General features: G+C 44.5%; 1 protein-coding gene across 1 annotated transcript; it reads left to right on the forward strand.

The window, feature by feature from the left end:
* Positions 1-26: 26 nt before the first annotated feature.
* LOC102459893 (carboxymethylenebutenolidase homolog) lies at positions 27-14,647 on the forward strand. Its single transcript, XM_006111042.4, has 6 exons — positions 27-184; positions 7,585-7,799; positions 8,685-8,792; positions 9,850-9,992; positions 11,056-11,147; positions 14,359-14,647. The coding sequence occupies exons 2-6, from the start codon at positions 7,585-7,587 to the stop codon at positions 14,536-14,538; spliced, it is 738 nt and encodes a 245-aa protein (XP_006111104.2). The 5' UTR covers positions 27-184; the 3' UTR covers positions 14,539-14,647.
* Positions 14,648-24,488: the final 9,841 nt, after the last annotated feature.

Genomic DNA, 24,488 nt, shown 5'->3' on the forward strand with positions numbered 1-24,488 from the left:
TAACTAAGATCTGGCAATACAAGTCCAGGTTCAGCACAAATGACAAACAACTTAATTGCCAGGACTCATTCAGTCTTCCTGAAGTTGGACAGAGTTTTAAATAAATCCCCCTCTAAGAAAGGAATTGCTGTGCTTTTAACAACAGAACTGAATCAACTGTTTGGCCAAGCACAAGATACCAAAGGTTAGTATTTAATCTACAACTATAGGTGGAAGGAAAAGTTTCAAAGTGCATATGATTAATAATTTTAAAAAGAGCAAACTTGGAGAGCTGCAACACTATGACACAGGGAAATGAAACAGATTGAGATATTTCAGATGAAAAAGGTTTTGTGTAGGCTTTGCTCTGTTTTTCGCTTGCAGTTGATTTATATATATCTAATATATTGAATGTGGTTTCAGTTGTATTTTAGAAGATACTGTGGAACAGGGACAACTTTTTCAGTGATTCAGAAAAAAACAAAAGCAAAAAAACACTCCCCCAACCCAAAACTAAAGAAATCCTGAATTAATTTTGGTCCTCACAAACTCATTCTGGAACTCTTTTTTCCTTGATGATGTAGAAAGATATAAGGATGGTAGGGATGTGTGATTTAACATATGGTATTTGTCTCTTGTCACGCTTAAAGTATGCCTTCACTAGGCTAAAAGGTATTGTAAATGGTTCACTAGGGTATTTAATAAAACCTTAGTGTAGAAAACAAAATTTGATATGTAAGACATTAACTAGTAAATATCAAATGCATTGACTGATACCAGTTAATGTATTAATATAATGGAATTGAGCTGTATGAGTCCCAACTTCTGTGCTTACAGAGTTTTTCTTCAGGTCTCAGCTCTGAGTAAGCATGAAGGCTTGTCTCTTTCACCAACATAATTTGGTCCAATAAAAGATGTTACCTCAAGCACCTTGACTCTTTAATATCCTCAGACATAACAACAACAGCACTGCTAGTCAAGTGCTAGTCAATCAGATCAGTTAATGAAAGTCATTATCAGAAAGTGATATTACACAGGTGAAAGTAGACCAGCCATGAACTATTCTGGAAAGGTGATTTTGGTATCAGCATTGAATAATGGATGCTTCAGAATAGATCCCTACTAATCAAATTATGGTATTGCTGTTGCCAAGCATTATCTAAGGTTAGAATTTAGAACTGCAAACAGTTAATTACTAAAATGTGAACTTAACTTAAAATTGCCTCTCAAGGCAATCATAACCTTCATTCATGCACTAAGCCACAAATACAAAATGCAGATAATGATGTAAACTATCCTAATTTCACAAGATATTGACCCTGTTCAACTCTGTTTTCAATATAATGGTGGAGGATGACTACATATCACTCTGAGGCCTAAAATTTTAACAGTATTGAGGTATTGCTCCACTCAGGATTACAAAGCCAAAGTAACTTAGATGGGTAAGTCCCATTTTAAAAACTGATGTAGGCACTTAAGAACCTTTCAGTGGGACTTAGGTGCCTGGACTCTTCTGAAAATCTACTGAGGTACTTACCTGAATCTTTTGGTGCTTAAATATATTTAAAAATCTGGCCACTAGTGCCTTTTAATTCAAACAAAATAACTGAAGTAATATTATGTTAGAGAGCTGCATGTTTCTTCTGATCATAAACTGTTTATCACTTCTAGGCTGATAGTTTTAGACACTAACGGGTTCTCTCGGTTATCTTTTGCTTTAAGCAAGCAGAGTTTCTTGTTAGAAACAGTGCTAGGCTGAGTTAGTGTAATTTATTTTTCTAGCCCACAGATCTCTCAATTACTTGTTGATGTAGCATTATTTTTATACATCTAAGATAGAACTTGTTAGTGAAATACAGTATGTTATAGACTTAAGCCATCTGCACTAAGTTTTTAACTTTCTGCAATTTTGAGATGCATTTAGCTTGAAAATAATCAAGTCTTCCTTTGGGTACATATATTATTGAAATTTTGCTGTTTACCATTTACAACTGGTGTGAAGGTGAGTTCTCCAGCTCAGCTTGATAATTGCAATGTCCAATTTCTTGAGACAAATGGAAAATTTAGTTCAGGTAGTTTGCCCCCAAGACCTTATGGCATCTGTTTCTTTCCCCCCTGAATGTTCACTTCAAGAACAGCATGAAAAGGTTGCTTGTCTATAAAACAACTTTAGTTGAGACCAGATTACTGGAATACTAATGAAGTTATTTTTATAGTCCCTCTTGTCTAGATTTTTCAGTTTGGAAACAAAGATCTGATGGCATTACACTACATATATATATCTGTGGGAAACGGGGCCTGGTTTTTCTTAGCAAAACTAATGCAGGTTAATCAGAAAGTGATGCATGCTTCTGATAAAGAGTTGAGTTAGTCCAATGAAGTCCTCTATTTGAAAGCTGATGTGAATCAAACCACATTCAGTTGATACCTCTTATTAAGTTTTGAAGTGGCTGATCAGAGTACAAGCTGGTGGCTTCTCACCATCCAAAGACAGAAGAAATTTTCTGGTTTTTTTACTCTTGCAGTTTTTTGCGGCTTGTGGTTTGTGTTACCAGACTTTAAGTCCATAGGTACAAAACCTCTTGGATCACACCAATTTGTGTAAATCATCTGGTCATATATGTATGCAGACTTTTTTCCCCTTCAGTTTTGCATTTCGTCAGACAACTATTTAGGTCATCTTTACCAGACCATGGCCAGCAACCAGCCTCCATAGGATGGTTTCCATGAGCGTATTTAGTGTAGTCAACTTTACATAGCGTTTCTGTGTCAGGTGATCTGTTCTTTGTCAGTGCTCTTAGGCTTTTAGCACATGTCCATTTTAAAGTACATACAGAATAGCCACATTGTTTAATAGTTTGTAAACTATTTAGTCCTTAACACAGTGATTTATATGGATCACTTGAAACAGTCTGCAGCAATATAAAGCAACTTGATTGGTCTGACACTAGTAGACTGTAGCAATTTACTTAAAGACATAAGATAAATCAGCTGTACACACCTTGTATCAGCTCTGTTATCTACTCTGTTCCAGTCACTTGACTTCTCTCTATATAATCACTAATCAGCTGTTAACCAAGCCTTGCAGCCACTTTCTTCTTCTAACAGTTTTGTTCACCTCAAAGATTTTCACTTCACATGAGATTTTTACCATACTGGCAGAATATATCACTTCTATAATACTTAACAAATCCCTCATAAAAAGTCTGTGAATTACTTGTTAGATAAGTTCTTGTTGATCATAGTCCTTGTATAAAATAAACACCTTTCTTCAAGTACCTGTAACACTTGGGGCTCAAGTTACTTTAACTGTGGAAATTCTTTATACTGAAAGGACCTGTTACAGAAAGCTTAACATACAGAAACATTAACTTTGGCCATAAAAATGTCTCAAGTTTAATCAAAACTGTTTCTGTATCTTTACTTGGTCATAACTTTCACTTCCAAAGGACTGTCACATATCTAAACTTCATATTGATCCAGGAGTTACTGAGTATATCACAGAAAAGATAAGAATGGGGGGAGGGGGAGCCCTTCATCCCAACAACAGCCATGTGTGATGATCTATATGTAAGAGAGCACTGTGATTGCTCAGAACTGCAGTATATAGAGGGAGAAAAGCCTGTTGAGAGTCTGTGGGTCAAGTTTAGAGGTGTAAGCTACAGCAGCGATGTTGTGGTTGGTGTCTGCTACAGGCCACCGAATCAGGTGGATGAGGCTATCTTCAGACAACTGAGAGAAGTTTCCAGATTGCAGGCCCTGATTCTCATGGGGGACTTTAATCACCCTGACATCTGTTGGGAGACCAATATGGCAGTACACAGGCAATCCAGGAAATTTTTGGAGACTGTTGGGGATAACTTCTTGGTACAAGTGTTGCAGGATCCAACCAGGGCCTGTGTGCACCTTGACCTGCTGCTCACAAACAGGGAGGAACTAATAGGGGAAGTAGAGGTGGGTGACAACCTGGGAAGCAGTGATCATGAGATTTCAGGATCCTGACCAAAGGAAAAAAAGAGCGTAGTAAAATACACACCTTGGACTTCAGAAAAGCAGACTTTGACTCCCTCAGAGACCTGATGGGCAGAATCCCCTGGGATGCTAACATGAAGGGAAAAGGGGCCCAGGAAAGCAGGCAGTATTTTAAAGAAGCCTTACTGAAGGCACAGAAAGAAACCATTCCAATGCATAGCAAGAGAAGCAAGTATGGTAGGAGACCAGATTGGCTTACCAGGGAAATCCTTGGTAGACTTAAGCACAAAAAGGAAGCTTACAAAAAGTGGAAACTTGGACAGATGACTAGAGAGGGGTATAAATGTATAGCTCGAGAATGCAGGGGAGTTATGAGGAAGGCAAAAGTGCAACTGGAATTGCAACTCTCAAGGGATGTGAAGGATAACAAGAAAGGTTTCTACAGGCATGTTAGCAAGAAGAAGGTGATCAGAGAGGGTGTGGGGTCCCTACTGGATGAGGGCGATAACCTAGTGACAGATGATGTGGGGAAAGCTGAAGTACTCAATGCTTTCCTTGCCTCTGTCTTCACAGACAAGGTCAGCTCCCAGACTAATGTGCTAAGTGACGTAATATGGAACGAAGGTGGACAGCCCTTGGTGGGGAAAGAACAGGTTAGGAACTATTTAGAAAAGCTAAACGTACATACATCTATGGGCCCGGACTTAATACATCCAAGGATACTGAGGGAGTTGGCAAATGTCATTGAGGAGCCTTTGGCCATTATCTTTGAAAAGTCGTGGAGATCAGGAGAGATCCCAGATGACTGGAAGAAGTCAAATGTACTGCCCATCTTTAAGAAAGACGATCCAGGGGACTATAGGCCAGTCAGTCTTACCTCAGTCCCTGGAAAAATCATGGAGAGGACCATCAAGGAATCAATTTTGAAGCACTTGGAAGAGGGGAAAGTGATCAGGAATAGTCAGCATGGATTCATGAAGGGCAAGACATGCCTGACCAATCTGATTAGCTTCTATGATGAGGTAACTGGCTCTGTGGATATGGGGAAGTCAGTGGATGTGATATACCTTGACTTTAGCAAGGCTTTTGATATGGTCTCCCACAATATTCTTGCCAGCAAATTATGGGAATGTGGATTGGATAAATGGACGGTAAGATGGATAGAAAGTTGGCTGGAAGGTTGGGCCCAGCAGGTAGTGATCAATGGCTCGATGTCAGGATGGCAGTCGGTTTTTAGCGTAGTGCTCCAAGGTTCAGTTCTGGGACCGGTTTTGTTCAACATCTTTATTAATGACCTGGATGAGGGCATGGATTGAACCCTCAGCTAGTTTGTGGATGACACTAAGCTAGGGGGAGAGGTAGATACATTACAGGTAAGGGATAAGAGTCCAGAATGACCTAGACAAATTGGAGGATTGGGCCACAAGAAATCTGATGAGGTTCAACAAGGACAAGTGTAGAGTCCTGCACTTGGGACAGAAGAATCCCAAGCATTGTTACAGGCTGGGGACCAACTGGCTAAGTAGCAGTTCTGTAGAAAAGGACCTGGGGATTACAGTGGATAAGAAGCTGGACATGAGTCAACAGTGTGCCCTTGTAGCCAAGAAGGCTAATGGCATATTAGGTTGCATTAAGAGGAACATTGCCAGTTGATCCAGAGATGTGATTATTCCTCTTTACTCCAGAGGTGGCCTCACCAGAGCTGAGTATTGTGTCCAGTTCTGGGTCTCCAACTACAGGAAGGATGTGGATGCATTGGAGAGGGTCCAGTGGAGGGCAACCAAAATGATTAGGGGGCTGGAGCATATGACCTACGAGGACAGGCTGAGGGAGTTGGGGCTATTTAGTTTGCAGAAGAGAAGAGTGGGGGGGATTTGATAGCATCCTTCAACTTCCTGAAGGGAGGTTCCAGAGAGGCTGGAGAAAGGCTGTTCTCAGTAGTGACAGATGGCAGAACAAGAAGCAATGGTCTCAAGTTGTGGTGGGAGAGGTCCAGATTGGATATTAGGAAAAACTATTTCACTAGGAGGATAGTGAAGCACTGGAATGGGTTACCTAGGGAAGTAGTGGAGTCTCCATCCCTAGAGGTGTTTAAGTCTCGGCTTGACAAAGCCCAGGCTGGGTTGATTTAATTGGTTCTGCCTTGGGAAGGGGGCTGGACTTGATGGCCTTCTAAGGTCTCTTCCAGCTCTATGGTGCTATGATTCTATGATCTTATCTAGGGAGGTATTACTCCTAACTTTTTTTCATTGTTTTATTACTTATATTACCATAATACATAAGAATAGTAATCATGGACCAGGACTACATTAAGCTAGATGCTGGCAAACACAAATTAAAAAGCTGGGTCCCTGTCCCCAAGAACATACAGACTAAGTAACCAGATTAAAGCTGTCTGTGAAATACAGCAAAAACGCTACTGTTTGGCAAGTATTAGAAGGCATGCGGTAATATGGTGGGTTCTGGGGGCACTGCTGAGAGGTCAAATCAGGGCGAATTACTCAGAAACAGGGCTATTTACAGCCCAAGATTAGTGTACTGTCCTACACTATAAGGCACCAAACTAGTCACAAAGAGCACTTCAGCTGCCATACCGAGCAGCAAGAAGTCACACAAGCAACCCTCTTAGGCACTCTAGCTTTTCCTGTGCCAAAACCAGTACCCCTCCTTACACAGATGAGAGGTTATGAACATCAGTGTCACCAAAGCCAACAGGTTCTTCCGATCCCAAAGGACCAGTCACATTCCCAGGTCAATTTATACCTCAGATCTTACTCAAAAGAGCACACAGTGCCATTCCTTTAGAATTTAAAATCTAAAGGTTTATTAATAAAAAGGAAGAAAGAATAAATTGAGAGTAAAATTGTTAAAGGAAACAAAATTGCATACGCCAATTACAAAGTTCCTGGTGCAGGCTTGTAGCTGAGACGGAACAAACTGCTATCTTAAAAGTCTTTGGAATGCATTCTTTGTTAGGATGGTGCATTAGTCCTTCTGGGCCCAATTCATAGCTGAGATGCTTCTGAAGTGATGAGCTGGGGTGAAGACACTTGGAGGAACCTTTTGGGTCCGTTTTGCAACCTTCCCCATGGGGAGGGAATTCCATTGTTCTCAGGGTGTGAAAATACCTCCCCAAATGGAGTTTGTCACATGAGCAAGTTACCTGTCCATGTCTTTTTTAAGCATGCCACCACTGCCTACCTGTTTGACTGCAGCTTTACAGCAAAATTCCTCAGAGGCATACTGGAAACACTTAAGGTTCATTGTCAGTGAAGTACTGCTATTCACTTGGGTAGCCCCCCCTTTCACTTGTTGATATCTCCCAGAAGCAAATATTTGAAGTATAAATACAGAGCCAATACTCATAACTTTAAATAAAAAATCATACAGGCACATGAGCAGTATAAATAGAATCTGCAAAGCATAAGCTTTCAATTGACATCTCGCTTTGTCCACATTGTACAAAATTTAGGGTAAACACACAACAATGTTCTGCTAAAATCCAATAACATCACATGTCTAAGATTCCATAAGTCACAATGCCATCACTACATTACATTCAGACTTTTTATGCATGTAAACTTAAATATTAATAGTTTAATATTTTTTGTTCTTTCCACATTTGTATCCCAGATGGCCAATGAAGCGAGACCTTGCCCATGTGACATTGGAGACAGGTTTGAGTATGGGGGCCTTGGGCAGGAAGTGCAAGTTGAGCACATCAAGGCATATGTTTGCAAACCATCCGCAAGCATGGAAAAAGCTGTGATTGTGATTCAAGATATATTTGGATGGCAACTCCCAAATACCAGATACATAGTTGACATGCTGGCAGCTAATGGATACATGTAAGCAATCTTAATGTTTTCTTCCTAAAGAGAGATTGTCAAAGATGCTAAGCCAAAAATTAAATAGACTCTCACCTATGAAACTCTCACCAGAGCCTCCCCACAAGGGGCTTCTGCATTGCCCCTGTGTGCCTTGCCTCCCTCACCCCTCCCTTCCCCTGCCCTTCCTTCTCATCTCCTCCCCCTCTCCTGAAAACCAAATAAAGAAGCCTTATTTGCTTGAAAACAAAACTTTGTTATTTTTATTTGAGGAATGTACAACTGCGGAGGGACTGGGAAAAGAACCTGGGAGTGGGAAGGAGGAGGAAGGGGAAGGAGGGGCTCAGGGATGGGGCTGGGACTGGCTCGGGTTCCTCGGGACACTTAGGTGCCCAGGAAGTCTCACTGCCATGTGTTCATTGGCCTCAATGGCCCCTGGGGGCAGAGGGAAGGGGGGAGGCTATGAGTAATCATCAGAAGCAGGGGTTATTTGAAACAACAAGCCCATTATTTTGAAATAATTTTGAAATAATGGGCTTGTGTGGATGCTCACCTTGTTGTTTTGAAATAGCTCCTCAGTGGAGACACGCTCCAAGAGTAGTGTATTCAGAAATACAGTAAACATGGATAGTCATTTTGAAAGTACTAGGTTAATATTTATATTTTTTTAAATTACAGAATAGCTGCAAAATTAATAATCAATGCTCAGGTATTTTCAGTGCAGTTAATAGCTTATCACATTCCTTAATTAACAAAGCCTAACAGGTCAAAATAAACTGCCATGCTCTTGAGGTTCTGTCACGTCATTTTATTAGATTCAAAATGCACATTAAAATTCACATATGGTCTCTTAATTATTCTTTATTGCTGTTCCAAGGACATAAATTGTTTTACTTTTTCATATAGAGCCATCTGTCCAGACTTCTTTGTGGGACAAAAACCTTGGGAACCTTCTGATGATTGGTCCACTTTTACTGACTGGCTGAAAACTCGAGATGCCAGCAAGGTGGATAGGTAAGATTTTGTAAACTGCATGTATATGCAGCTCTCTATTGACAAGAGTTTTGCCCGAGTAAGGACTCCAGGATCAAGTTCTAAAATAAAATAGACCAGATGCAGTCTGGACTAAGAAAGCACAAGTCCCATTGAAATCTGTGGGTCAGATTAGTAGTGATGCAAATAGTGGTGTCAATGGACAATTAGTGACATTCAGCAGTTGTGCAAAATAGCTATAATTTATATATGTCGAGACAGGAGTTGGTGCTACTGAAAGAGGGCGGGGGGGATGGACCCTATCACAAGGCACTGAAATAAAGCAGGCTCCTTCTACTTTAATTTAGGTCACTCTACCCTTATGCTTCCTAGGGTACTAGTTTACCCTGCTGTAAATTGTAAGATGCAAATTTAGCCACCAAAGACTACCAAACTGGTGTAACTTACATTTGTATTGCACATCCACAAAGGCAGTGTGAGTTAGACTACAGTACTTTTTCACATAAACTTGTTTTTTTTTACTGTTTATACACCTAACTACACTTCACCATTTAACCTGTTATTTCACTGCTGAATTTCAGCACCTTCAAATTTGTTTGATTGACTTCATGAAGCATTTACTATCATTTTTAATAATTTGATCATATATGATGTTCACTTGAAAGGGCTTCACTTAAATGTTGTCAGTGTTACTTAATAAGAAGTGTAGTCCTTTGTCCAACTTTGTATTTGTAGTTATAGAATCAATTTAAATTCTAACCACCAATACATGTAAAATAAAAGATTGTTCTAGCCTCAACTCATTACACATTCAGTATGTTACTCATGTGTTATGCTGTTTTCTTCTCTAAGTTGTTTTAACTCCATTAAATATTCATGTATTTTAATGATGGATTTATAATTGCCAACTCATTTTTCAAAACTGAAGTTTAATTTCTGGAAGTGTTGTATTACAAGAACATACTACAAAGTTAAAGAAAATTAGAAATTACTATTGTATAAGCCAACTGTATTTTCTTTCCAGTTTTCCAGGGAGTGCTACTGGATTCCTTACTTTGTCTTTCTTTATATGAGTTAGGGAAGCTGATGTTGTCTTGAAGTATTTAAAGGAGCAGTGCAATGCAAAGAAGATTGGTGTTATTGGATTTTGCTGGGGCGGAATGGCTGTACATCATTTGATGCTGAAAAATCCTGAATTAAAAACTGGAGTGGCAATCTATGGTAAGTTTATAATGCATGTAAACTTGAGCAGACTTACATATATAAATATAGCATGTAGTTTAAATATGGCTATATATAATAATTTACATTTATGTGCTGTGGATTATGGGAAGAGTTGGGGGAACTTCCTGAGAGTCCTGATTTGCTGTTAATTAATTATTTCCTCATGATTCATTTTTGTTCCCTGTGAATATATGTTTAATTATTTGTCAGAGTAGCTGGAGCTTTTTCTATGTATTTTTAGCATTATACAAATGTGAATAAACAGTAAAATAAAAACATTATACGAATTTCTTAGTGATTTGCATCAAAATTGAAATAATAGATGTGTGTATATATAACGATGCATTTCTATGTACATGTGTAGCTCTCAATCTATGAAGCTTTCATAACAGAAAAAAGTGAAATACACTTTTTATAGTCTGCTACAGTATGCTGATTCATATACCATTTCAAACTGATAATCAAGGCACATGACATTCAGCACAATTGTGACAACCATTTGGTCTGTGTCAGAACTAGTACGATAGGTTTTTTCAGTGGGGCAAAATACCAGGAATGCAGCCAAGGTTCAAGGTAATATATACTATTCTCACAAAATATTGACTTAAGCTGCTTAGTATTGATTTTGAACTAGACCTGAGTTAGAAGTCATGGATCTTTGGGTTCAGTGTTGTAGTGTGCATCTACAGTGGAGAAAGTCAGGTTCACCATCAGTACAGCTCCAGTACAGCTCCACCAGAGGAATCAACAGGACAGCCATCTAACCCAGATTTCATAACATGGTGATAAAAGTATTTGGCTACAACACAGACTTGTCCATTGTAGTTATTAGTGGAACTGCACTGATGAGGAAATAGGTGTATGTTTTTGCCGGCGCAGGGCTTGGTAGCCAGTTGTAGTGCTGGGCCAAGTCACTGGATCTAAAACCTCATTTCCCCAGAGTTAGAAGAGAGGAAGTTCAGATCTGGTGTCTCCATCTGTAACATCCATGTTTGGATTTAATGTTAGCCATTTTACATTGGCTCACTGCAAAAATGTAAAATGTATTTAATTTTTCTAGGTGTAATTAAGTACTTTGAGGAGAGATACAGTTTGCTCCATCCCACGTTCTTCATTTTTGGTGAAAATGATGATTACATCCCTCTTGAACAAGTAAGTTCATCTGCAAACACATTTGTATCCTCTTTGCTTTTTAAACATGCATTTCATAAAATACTTTGTTCAGAGAAATTAGAAAATTAATTAGAACTTTTCTCTCCTCTTAAAGAGGGCCATAGAAACTCCTGTTATTGTTCTCACAAACATTATCTAAAGGCATATGTCAATGTTTCCATCTCTTAATATAGGTTGTGTGAAACAGCGGTGTCACGTATCGATGTTTATTCAGATATTACACCCCGTTGTTTCACGTGTCCCTCGCACCCAGGTCACTTCGTGTTGCCTGCCCCGCCCCTACATATTGGCCGCGGAGCCCACAAGAAGCTGCACATTTGCCTCCGTACATAGCACTTAGTTCGCCCGCCGGTGGCAGGGAGAGGGTCAGGGCCCACCCACACTCCTAGACCCCGGCCCAGGGCCCTAACACCGGGAACCAAGCTCCCAGTGGTAGTAGGTGGGGGTTTGCCCCTAAATGCACCTGCTCACGGGCTCCACGACTCCACCCTGGACCACTTCCACCTGGCCACCGGGGCCCCTTTCAGCCACCCTCAGGGGAGCCCTCTCCCCTCGTCTGTTCCCCTGGTCTCATTACCTGCTGCCTGCCCCGCGCTCCCCTTTGCCTGTGTTCTCCCTCCCGCTTTTGTCCTCTTCCCCACTGTCCTGCCCGGTGTGTGATGTCGGGCGTACTGGTTGGCTCGCCGGATCTTCCTCCCCGCCCCCTTCTGTCGCGCTGGTGACGTCATGTAACGTTACCGGCCGGGGCCATTGCCCAAACGCCTCCCCAACACCCATCTGCTGTGTTACCGTGCCGCGCTTGCCTGCTCCCTCCCCGTGAGTGTCTGGTGGCACTTGTCCTGCCGCTGCCTGGGTCGTGTTCGCGCGCCACCCTGCGGTGTCCCGACCCCCTTGTTGGGGGTAGTGGCGGGGTTGCCTCTCCCCAGCACAAGTGGAGCCCTGGTAGGAGAGGGCTAAGTAGGCATGGAGGGAGTCAAAAGGAAGGCATGGAGCAGGTTCAGGAGAGGAAACCATCCTTAATCAAAATGGAACAGGTAACAACCCACATTAGGCCAACACCCTGAACTGGTGTAACTGGGGTCAACAGCTGCGGATGGACAGCTCACTCCTAGGCTTTCCATCCCATGACTTCAATGATTCTGTAATGATTTATAGCACTTAAGGGTCTAGTCTCCAGGTTCTCTGTTTATTTCAGGGAAATTACTCTCCACCAGGGCAGGCAGCTCTCTCTACCCTTCTTTATTTGTATTCTCTGTTTCCTCCCAGTTGTTTTCCTCATCTGGAGCCCCTGCCCTTTAGGCTTGACATTTCTGGCAATTTTGCAGTTTTCCCAGAAAGGGAAAAATAACCAGTGTTTCATTGACCAAGCTGAGAGATGTGCATAAAGAAAGCAGAGGGGCTGACTGTGAACCCTATAGTGGAGCAGAATGGCCTCCCTCTGATCCTGAGCTCACAGATACACTACACTCCCCTAGTTAGGTGGAGCCAGACCATCCCCACCCCTCCCCTTGCACCTGAAGCAGAGAGGTGTGGCAGCCAGGGCCAGATTAGGTGGGGGGGGGGGGTAGCTGGGCAGCTGCCCAGAGTGCCAGCCTATTGGGGGCACCTGATGGCAGCTGTAAGAGGCGCTGCACACCCAGCCACACGGCACCCCTTAGAGCTGCCATCAGGCGCCGTGTGCCCGATTGCAGCTGTAAGGTGTACAGCATGCTGGGGGGCAGGGCTGCGCATGCACCGTGCGCCCAGGGGCGGAGCCGCGCATGCATCGCGTGCCCACTGCCCGGGACGCAGGAATGGCTCGAGTCGGCCCTGGTGGCAGCAAGTAGGGAAGAGGGCTTTGCACTCAGCGGGGTTAGAGCCATGAAAGGAGGCAGACATCTCCAAACAGCTGCAGAACTCCAGAGCTGAATCAGCACTGTGCCACATCCTTTCCCCAGAGGAGACCAACCCAGGATAGGGGTGGCCAGGTCTACTGTCAATGCTGTACCCCAAGATGAACACGTACCCTTGGACTACAGAGCCCTTGCACCTGGAATGGGATAGGAACTAGCTTAGAGAAACTAGACTTTAGTCTGTTCTTGTTACTGAAGAATGAGTCAGCATGTTTTAGTGGATCCCCACTGTTTCAGTGTCTGAACCATCCACCATCCACCACTGTTAGGGTTTTGGGCTGGGATCTAGTAGAATAGAGTGGGCCTCCATCCTCCTTTCTCACGCTGCTAACCTCCCCCTGTTCTATCCCCGTTTATCATCTGATGGCATTGTTGGTAACTTGTCTTAAGGTTGGCTGAGGTTCTGATTCAAAAACAACAAAATTCTGCAAGGTGTTCTTGCAACATTTCAGATCCATCTAAACCAAATTTATAGGCACAGTAATCTGGAAAACATTGGGCAAAATACAGATTTAGTTTTTGTTAAAGGCTATAGAATCAGAATGCGAGAAAGCTGAGTACCCACAAAAGGAGCCAAAAGGAAACCACGCTTCAGGCTTGCACCCAGTTTTATTTTTTCCATCAAAAGTCACAGGAGCAGATTAGAATTACAGACTATAGATCCCATCCTCCAGTACACAAATTCAAAAGGGATTCCAGTTTTGTCCCACTGCTCGATGCAGTCTCCATTTATTACTCGCTATAGTGCTTGTTACCAAATGCACTATAGCCACTCCCTGACTTATAAACACACCGATTTACGACCATCCGTACTTACGACCAACCTCCCATGAACCCCATTATAATATTTTTGAGTTGAGAACCATCTACGTCAAGTTTTTCGAACAGCGTAGGCAGCTCGTTTAAGGGTATTTCCAACTTACAACCAAATCGAGTTACGACCGGGTGTTCAGAATGTAACCCGTTTGTAAGTCGGGGACTGTCTGTACTCATAGTAAGCCCCGCATCAGGAAACAAGTGTTTGTGTCTTTGCAGAGACCTTTAAAGATGTTATTCCATGTACCTACACATTTTCTGTAACTTTGTACAGTCCATATTTCAATTATGTTTTCTCCATTTACTAGAAGAAAAGATTAAAAATACAATTGGGGTAACTAATCTAGTCTGGTCCAGCTGTGAGATTGGCACTGAGATGAGGATACATCACATCTTTCAGAAAACTAAATGATGGCAAACTGAGAATTGGTAAAAGTAATAGGTTAAATCAATGTCACTAATGGAAGGATGTTCTGTTACAGGTCACCTTGCTGGAGCAGAAACTAAAACAACACTGTGAAGTTGATTACAGAGTTAAAATTTACCCTGGACAAACTCATGGTTTTGTACATCGCAAGAGAGAAGACATGAACCCTCAAGATAGACCTTACATTGAGGAAGCAAGAAAGGACATGCTTAACTGGTTAAATAAATACCTTTAACAAAAGTATGTGCCAAATCTGTAAAACACAATCAAGTAATTTGTTAGGCAGACTTCAGTGCATGCTGTAATTTTATTTTTGGAAAAAATTAAAAATCATTGTAAATTTGTTAGAAGTTTGAAAAATACTTGTTACTTTTCAGTAGTAACTATAGCAACTTTTATCTAGTTTTGAACTTCCTTGAATAAGTTGATGCCAAAATATTTTCAAATTTAGAACCCCTTAAATATAGAAGAAGAAGAAAATTGAAATATGTCCTACACATTGTAAGATTGTTACAATATGCTGTGAGATATATACCCTTATCTAATGGGTACATATAACCCCTTCATGAGTAATTGTGATAAAAGCTAATAATAGTTGTGTGAACGTACTGAGACAATATTTCCCTGCAGCCATTCCACAGTATGTTAGCTATAGACTGTTCCCTTAGCTGTGGTATTGTCAGCTGTAAGGTAGGCGGGACATTATTTAGATGGGAGAATTCCCAGGAAAGTACAAGTAGCATCAGTGACTCTAGGGCAATGTCTAGGAGGGTTTGGGGCCTGGGGTACTTCCTCTGCCCAAGGCTTGAGGCTCAAGGCAACCCCCTCCCCCCGCCATGGGTCCTGCCCTGCCTCTGCTTCACCCCTGCCCACTCCACTCCTGCTCCTCCTCTTCCCCACAAGCCCTGCTCCTGCTCTGCCCCTGTTCCACCCCCTTGCCAAAGCCCTCTTCCCTGAGCAATGCAAGCTACAAGATTACTGGGAGGGGCGAGGGGGAAGAGCTGGTGTGGGGCAACAGAGAGGGCTAGTTTCCCCTCCCCCACTCACCATGGCGGTGGAAGCTGGAGTGGCCTGGCAGCCTGCTCCTCTCTGCCCCATCCTGCTGCCCTCTCCCATTTTGCTGTGCTCGCTTCCTGTGGCTGTGGAGAAGCAGGAGCGCCCTGGGGCCAGGGCACTCTGATTCCTGTTGCCGTAGTGAAGCTAAGCACAGCAAGCTGGGAGAGGGCGGTGCAGGGTTGAGTGGAACAAGCCAGTTATCGGCGTGGAAGATCAGGGCTAGTTACCAAAAAAAATAAAAGATAAATGCACAATCTAAAATTGAACCCTAATTTCATTAGGAAGTATTTAGATCAGCATATTTTCAGATCCAACTGGATGTTACAGTTCTTAATACACAGGCTTTCCTTTAAACCTGGCCCAGGCTTCTCAAATGCCCTTCATCTTCCCAGCACTCCAGCTGCTTTCAGTTTTGGTGGGGGAGGAAAAAGGTAAAAATATGCTGACACTGTTCCTTATTTTTATACCCTCAATCCATGGGCATGGGAGACACTTGCCCAGACATGTCCCAATGAGCTTTTCTGAGGCACAGTGATCAAGTAAACCCCCATTGTGTGGACTTGGGCAACTGTTGTTGAATTGCAAATCCCTTGATTACAACTCTCCCGCTGATTAATGGCTGTGGAGCATTCTCCTGGGCAGGGTCCTTGTGTCCTGAATGAACATACAGCATATTTCAGTAACAACCATTCAGTAAAATGTCTTAACTTTATACGCACTAATGATACACATATTTGCACAGAGCATATTTGGGTTTCAACAGATGTTATGTGAATGTACCATCTTTGTGTGTTCTATGAAATATCACAGCCATATGTAAATAATGAATAGGGGGTTAAGAGTGCCTTTCTGAGGTACTGTGTGTCACAGTTGATTTAACCCAATAGTTACCTCAGTTTGCTATCATGTCTGAAAACTACAACTGCCTTATGCCCTCAAATTTTACCAGGTGTTAGTTACCCTGTGGTAGGAAAACAATCTTTTCCCAGTGAAGACAAGGCCCAAGTGTCTTGGCCAAATTCCAATAAGTGCCAACTTTCAAAACTGCCCGAGTGGGGTGCCCGGGTGGGGGGCCTTTCACTGTCTCACCTCTCCCTGCTGCTCCACCCGCGCCCTGCCTCTTCCTGCCCAGATCTGCCCTCTTCCCTGAGCATGCTGCATCCTTGCTCGGTGCCTCCAGAGCCTCCAAACACCAGGAACAGTAGTGGGTGGGAAGCACAGGAGAGAGACGGTGGTGCTGATCCACTGGTGGGTAGGAGGCATTGGGGAGGAGGAAGTGGGGCAGATAGGAGGCTGCTAATGGGTGCTCAGCACCCACCAGCTTTTCCCCATAGGTGTTCCAGCACCAGAGCACCCATGGTGTTGGCACCTATGAATCATTCTATTTTGCCTACACAAATTCCCCCTATAATTTCAGTAGGTGAAGCTCTATTTTACTTGCTCGCCTTTAAAAAACCAAGTATCCTGTTGTATTGTATTGCTACCTGTGCAAAATGGTTGTTACCTTCCGCCTTAGAAATAGGGGTGGTGCAATTCCTAGATGCAGTTTAGATAAATAAGCTAGAAATCTAAAGTCAAGCGGGCAGGAGGCCTGTGGGAAAAATTGCATATGATCATAATGTTGTATCATAGTCAAGGCAGTGAATTTATCATGGAGCTCACAGAAGTCATGATAGCAAAGTCCATTCATGTTCATCTGGCAGCTGAGTTCGCCTGTCTCAAATGCATGGGCAGGACACCTGCCTCTGCAAATTTTGCTGTCATGGCCATGTGCGATATGATACATTTTCAAAAAGCCCCATTAAAGAGAGGGATATTTACACAATCCCAACTAAGCTAATAGAAGCTCTTTTGGAGCTGTGTGCACTTGTGACTTGAGCTTGTAGAGTGAGTAAATCTTTTTTCTCTCGTGGTTTGTTGTTTTTCAGAATCTGGATGGGAAGGTCTTGGCAGTGTAATTTACTTCCATGGATAGTTCCATGGACTTCCAAATTACACACGCAGGATGAGGCTTTAGCCATTCATATTTTTCCTTGGTGTGGCATCTGCAACCTAGTTTGCAAAGATTGTTTGTTCCCATGGTCTGCTGTTTTTCAGACTCCAGGTTGGACTGGGGCCCTGTTGTGGAACATTCAGACTGGGGAAAGAATAATTATTTGTCCCGAGGTATTCCTGTGTGCCCTTGAAAAAGAAGGTAAAGGCCTTTGATGAATGTTGGTCCCCATGCAATAGGATGACTGATGTTGTTGCGACTTCTGTTGGTCAATGTAGCCACATCAGGAATAAGTGTGAGGCATATGTTTGGACACAGCCTCCTCCATTATTTCTGGTCTTACGCTAGATTTATGTTGTTCATTAGCAAATCTGCTGATTTCTCAGAAGCCCCAGTGCTGGCGTTAGGGCACTGGCTTGGAGCGAAAGCTGAGCTGCATTTCTCCTGGGTTAAGAATTTCAGTGGCATCTCTCACTGTAGTGTTTGTGTGCCTCACTGAGGGGGTAAGATAGCTCCCTCTCAACACTTCTGTGAGAAAGGAAATGTTACCCAACTTTACAGGTGGGAAGAGAGACACAAACAGATTAAGTGACCCGCTGAAGGTCATACCAGAGAAGAGTGGCATGGAAGTGAAAATATTCTCCTTCACCCCAGCCCACAGCCTTTACCTAGGGCCATTCTACCTGTTAGTGGGACTCAGGCAGGCTCAGGCTTCTCTCCCTCCTTTGTTGTCAGAAGGGCTGCAATGATGTTGGAGAACCTCTGCCCTGCTCTAAACGACTTCTTGCCTCTTTCTGGTATAAGCAGAGTTGTCCAGCCAATTGGTGGGCCAGGGTGTCTCCCTCAGGCAAGAGCTTTATGGGCAGGGCCCTTGGCAAGCTACAGCTACGCTGGATCCATCTCCAGTCACTCCTATGCGCTGCTGGGCAATAGGTGTGGTTTGAATCCTTCTGGGGATTCTGAGGGGGCAGCTTCGATGCCCGTGAGCCTTCAAGGTCAGCACATTCCAGAAATGCCTCGATTACAATATTTATTGTATTTCTCTTACTCTTTGCTGGCACGGAGGGGCCTCCACTCGCACTCTCATGTCTCATCCTTTTCAGAGGCAGATGCCACTTGTATCCGTGCAGGGGGTAGCTTCAGAGTGGCTGCAGGAAGAGGCTGAAGTGGTTCTTGGTGCAGCCCGAATCTCCTCCCCATCTGCACCTCCACCTCCAAAATGCAGCCAGTGGAGCTGGGGAGGGGGAGCAAAGAGGGAAGATGCCCAGGTGGGTTTGACACTGGCAGATGCTGAGCTGGCAATGCTTGGCAGAGCAGCGAAGGAGAAGGAGCTGGGCAGGGGCAGGATTGTGAAGAATCATAGTCCCCCTCCAACTCTCCCCTTTTAAGTGCCACCCTGCCCTAATTCCACCCTTTCCTGAGGATACACCTCCACCCCACGGGGAGAGACTCCCTCCCTGACATTGCCCTAGGCATCCTCACTCCTTTAAGGGAGAGAGATTCCCTGCATGTGCACTTCTTGTTGCATCTGGCTGAAGTGTTTCCTCCTGTAGGCTACAGAGTGACATCTAGCGACTTTTCAGGGTTTCTCTGGTGATTTTCTTTCGTGTGAGGTTGGCAATGCTGTGAAAGAGGCAGGTGTCTCTAGCTCATAGCAGGAGTCCAGCCCAGCCCCTGAGCCCCCTGGTGGAGACCAAGAATGGGGAAGAGCTGCTGGGTCTGCTATCTACCACAAACCCAGACCATACTGAAGACCTGCAGATTCTGGAGCCACACCAATGGACGGTGGTAGGAAGTAGCCCAGGAAAAACAGACACAAGTCAGGTTGTACAGCTGCAATATGAGAGGGTGTGTTTTGGCAGGATCCCTGCTGACCCAGTGGTGGGACCCCCTACCTCTCCTAGTGCCCTGGGCAAGTACTCAGTGGACTGGAGTGGGCCAGGGTTCATCTTCCTCCCTGCTGCCAATTATACCACTGGGTGGAAGTCTACTCAGCCTAGGCTGGAAGGCTGGCACCTTACCTGTGGCTTGCCCCTCCCAGGCTGCAAGCCCCCTACACTGTTTGCTGTCTGTCTTAGCCCGGAGGCTAGGCTTAAAGCTGCTTATTGCTCTGTCATAGGGCCAGAGCCCAGACTGTGATTAGTTGTCTGCCCTAAGCAAGAGGCTTGGGCTAGGGACTGTTAAATAGCTTTTGTTGGCTAACACTGGCAGTCAGAGCAGTCTGCCTCTGAGCCTGAGATGGAGAGATCACTACACTGGCCTATACACAAAGCAGCTCAGTTTTCTGCTTTTCTGGAATGCAGTGGCATTGTCATAGTCACAGCCCACAGTGCTGCGTTCCTGTATGTGATCAGGCAATCTGGAACCAGCAGTTCTTCCCAGTAACAAGAATCTCATTCCAATTAGAAAATAATCCTTACGAGTGTCTCTCGGACCTTGCCATATTCAGGCTCTGCTGCTGCCCCGCCTAAACAGAGATTTCCCACAAAACTCTCCTCCACTAACAACTTTTTTTCTTGCACTTGCTCCTATAAATGCTCCCTTGTCTAAACCAACAGCCCATCTGTCTCTGCCATCATGGGGGGAACCATGGTCCCATTTGAAGTCATTGCTGTCCCTGGCGCTAAGTGGCTAAACAGTGGCTGTGTTGCTCAAGGCTGGGCTTTTTTAAGAGGCTAAAGGAGTGAGTTGTCCATCATGTCTAATGTTGGGGACCAAAATAAGGGGCCATGTTTTCAAAAATGGCCTCTGCTGTCTGAGCTCTGTAGTAAAGAAAAGCCTTGCAGATTAACATCATTTTGCATCGCAGTGAAACCCAATGGAACCGTGGAAGGAGGAGAACCCAGCTAGCACCGGTCATGAGACAAGGACCATGTTTATCCTGGACACCTCACTAAAGAAAGGGCAATAGCACTTCACCATCTCAAGTGTCCATCCTCTTATACACCTGTAACAGGCAAAAGGTTCTATTTCAAAGGTCATCACTCCCTTCAAAGCAGTTGTGACAGTGTGAGTCAAGAATGTACAGCAGCAGCCACCTCAGCTGTTGAAAGGAAGAGAAGAAAAAGGAATTGTAGAAGTTAACTAATAAGAAAAGACAGGACTATGTAGCACTTTAAAGACTAACAAGATGGTTTATTAGGTGATGAGCTTTCGTGGGCCAGACACACTTCCTCCGATCAAATTGTGGATGAAAATTGGCACGACCATATACAGTATACCAAAGGGATACAATCAAAAAAAAGTGAACACATAAAAATTGACAATATGTGTTCACTTTTTTGATTGTATCCCTTTGGTATATATGGTAGTGCCAATTTTCTTCCACAATTTGATCGGAGAAAGTGGGTCTGGCCCACGAAAGCTCATCACCTAATAAACCATCTTGTTAGTCTTTAAAGTGCATAGTTCTGTCTTTTGTTTCAGCTACACCAGACTAACGTGGCTACATCTCTGTTAACTGATAAGCTGAGGTATTTCAGCATTTGCTACACACACAGCAGCAGAGGCGCTCAGGGAGGTTCAACCTTGCATGTGCTTCTAACTGGCCTGCATTCCATATGTGCGCCATGCATCAGAACTGTTTCTCTTATTGTTTAGTATAACAATAGATGTCTGTTCCATATGCAGTAATGTAGCTACAGAAATATGGGAGCAGAAGCTAATCTGTGCCAGGAGGCAGAGAAAGCAGTAATTGCAGCTGGTTCCCAGATGAGCAGGATAATCATACTAGACTATTTGTCACATAACAACTTGGAGACATTTTATGTTATCATTCCCAAAGACTGGAATTAGACTGAACAATGTGCTGTTACATTTGCATTTTTGGCTCATTCTACTGCGAACATTTGTTGTGTGTCAGCTGCAAATCTACCCTCCTGGCACTAAAATCATAAACTTCCCGTTGTTGGACCAAACACAAACCATGGAGCACACGAGTCCTTCCCCGGGTAGCTGGGTGCCATTAGAGATGTCAGTCACTTCAGCAGTATAGATCATCATTAATCCACAAGAACATTTGGGAACTCTGGAACATCTCCCCCCCACTTCTCAGGGTCCTAACGCCTGGGTTTCAGCTAGAGCCCAAATGTGAACAGCATAATTAAATAGCCCTTAGCCTGAGCCATAATTAAATAGCCCTTAACCTAAGTCAGTTGGCATAGGCCAGCCATGGATTTTAATTGCAGCATAGATATACCCAGATACCTGGAGAGCTATACTGAAATGCCCCGTTCCCAGCCAGAACACCAGAGGCATCTGAGCTCCAGTAAGGGCAGGGCCAGGTCTACAGAGCACAGCAGCTTGGGTGGCAGGTCATGTAGGCAAGTGGCCATGCCAAGCAACAACAGTCCGGATCCCCAGCGGCTGGGGAAGGCTGGGGCCATGCCGTGCATCAGCCCTGGCTCTCAGCTAGGGTTGGGCAGGGCTTGGCTGAGGAGTGGGGAGAAAGTCTGTGAAGGGGAATGGTCTTGGGGAAAGGGAGTGCCTTTGGGCAGAAGGAGTGGGACTTCGGCTGCCTTCCCCAGCTGGACCTTCACCCATTGCCCATGCACCGCAGGACTTCCCAACATCACTAAGGGGGAGCCAAGCACAAGGAGCTCAGCCCCACCCATGGGAAGCCAGCTGTGTGGGGCCCAAAGTGATGTGAGCCTGCGGAGGCAAAGCTGATGGCATCCAAACCTGAGGAACCCAGCAAGGCCTGTGGGGGGGGGGGGGCAGGGGGGGGAGAGGAGGGGAGCATGACGAGACATCCTCTTCTGAGCGGGAGTGTTGCCCAAGTAGCAGCGGAATCTAGGAGAGCCAAGTTGGCAGACCCCTGTGAAGTTCAGCAGAGCCTCAGAGACTCTCCAAGACCTTCTGTGGAGTAACCCAAGGGGCAAGAGACCTACCATAGGGGAAGCCAGGTCAGAGGAGTGCCACAGAGCACAGACTGACATTTCAGGCCTAAAGTCCCAGAGCAGAGTCCAGGGCAAGGAAGCCAGGTCAGATGTGGCTGGGAGGCCAACGCTCCACAGCTTTGGGAGACTTCTGAGCTCCAACAAGGAGGAGCCGAGTGGGAACTGTTGCGTGATTTGGATGTAAAAGTGAATTAGATGGTGCAGGTCACACCTCGCAGCATGTGAGTGAGCCCAGGATTCTGCTACTAGCAGGAGACAACCAGAAGGATGGTGGCAAATTGTTACCCTGGTGTATATTTGGGGTAGGTAGGCCCAACCAAGGCAGAGCCTTCAGAGAAGCCCAGTTCATTTGGCAGAGCCCCTGAGAGTATGCAACCCCTCTCAGGGTTACCCAGGCCTCAAGGAGGTGTTGAGGCCCCAGGAGCCTCACAGAGCCCACAGGGCAACCAGACCACCCAGAGGGATCCAAGCCTAGCAGGCCACACTAGCATATTCTGAACACCCACACAATCTGCTGTGAGTGGCAACTCATTTTGGGGTATCATTTTTGAGTCTCAACGCGGGGAGCTGTATTTGTGGGTAAAACCTGGAATAGCACCGTGACTTCTCTTTACCCAATTTGAGCACATTTCCCAGAATGAAGGGAGATTGCTAGCAGGCAGAGCACCTCAGCACTCATTCTTCTCCCCATGGAGGCAGGGCTCAAAAGAGGAAAACACAAGCACTACAGAAACATCATCACCAAAGGAAAGGGAGAGCAATGGACATATTCTCTACCTGTCACCCTCCCGCCGTGGCAGCTCCACCTGTCATATCTGCCAAGCCAACTGGGTGTATCCATCCAACCTCGGTCAATCTCCAGCAAACCCTAGCAAGCCTTCTCTGCTGAAGAGACTCCAGAACAGCTTTGCACAGCTGCAGAAACACTGTAAAATAATAATAAATTATAATGTGGTGACAATCAGGAGCCGAGATAGAGGGAACAAAATGACCCCTTTGTACAAGTGTAACCCTTACATTTACCAACAAGCCTGAAGCTATGTGTTTAAACTCGCCCTGGCACAATTCAGAGCAGCTAGGTCAGAATGCATTGCTCCTTAAAACATGGATGGTCTCTGACTCTGTGGAGCAGTTCAAGTCCCAGGCTTTTGTTTTGCCCAATAATTGCTTAGTTGATGATCACAGAACCAGGTGATTGTTGTAGTGAACCACTCTCTGTGAAGCTCTGTGATTTATGTGCTAGCTCAGCCATACTCTATTGGCAACATACTTTTTGTGGTTTAAAATATAGATTGTCTACTCAGGTTTGTGGTAAAAATAGCTCCCTTGGCATGCAATCTCAGATCTACATTTGGGGCATTCTATCAAATGCTGTTTCGGTTAATGAGGTTAATAATTTATGACACTGGCACTGCAATGGGATACAGGAAATCCATCTATGTAATACCCACTCCCATTAAAGAGGGGGAGCCTCTAGAGAGGAGAACACATCCTGAGGAGTAGGAGGGGCCAGCTGCATTCATTTCTGATGACACTCATGGATATATGCGGTATGGAAGCATGCAGCACACTTGATGTGTCCAGAAATCCAATCCTTCCACATTGGTTAGACCTTGCTTGGAGCAGCACTGACTCCTGACTTAGGAGTAGAAACAGCCTTACTGACAGCACTTACAGGAAAAACAGATTTGTTCAGGGAACTGCGACTTCTGGTCCCTTGGCTCCCTGTGACCCTGACTGATGCCTTGTCTGGTGGGTACTTCACGGAGTTTGCCTTAGCCAGCAGCTCCAGGAGGGGCTGTGTTTTCTCCCAAATGCCTCTGCCGAGAGTTCAGCACACTGTCTCTTCCCTTCAGTTGTGTAACACAGGGACCTGATCTCAGAACAACCCAAGTCTAGTTAAAATAATAAATCGGGAGAGAAAATGGGATGACAGATAAAGGCTGCCGTGTCTGCACAACATCTCTGCTCAGCTGCGATCCCCTCAGGATTGCTAGGGCCTTGAGCAGAGTTCACAGTGAGGATTGAAGGGGCATAGTACAAAGCAGTGCTTGACACTGACTGAAATACAATGGTCCCTGGAGAGCCAATCTACCAACAGATGCTTAGGCACCTGCCTATCCAGTCACTGACTGGCGTTGGCCTGTGTGGCCTCAGCAAGGATGAATACCCCTATGAAGGGTATGTCATAGTAACCCTAAAATTCCTAGAGGAGATGGCCAGGGTAAGAGAAGAGGT

This window comes from Pelodiscus sinensis, chromosome 2 (genome assembly GCF_049634645.1).
Source record: "Pelodiscus sinensis isolate JC-2024 chromosome 2, ASM4963464v1, whole genome shotgun sequence".
NCBI lineage: Eukaryota > Metazoa > Chordata > Testudines > Trionychidae > Pelodiscus > Pelodiscus sinensis.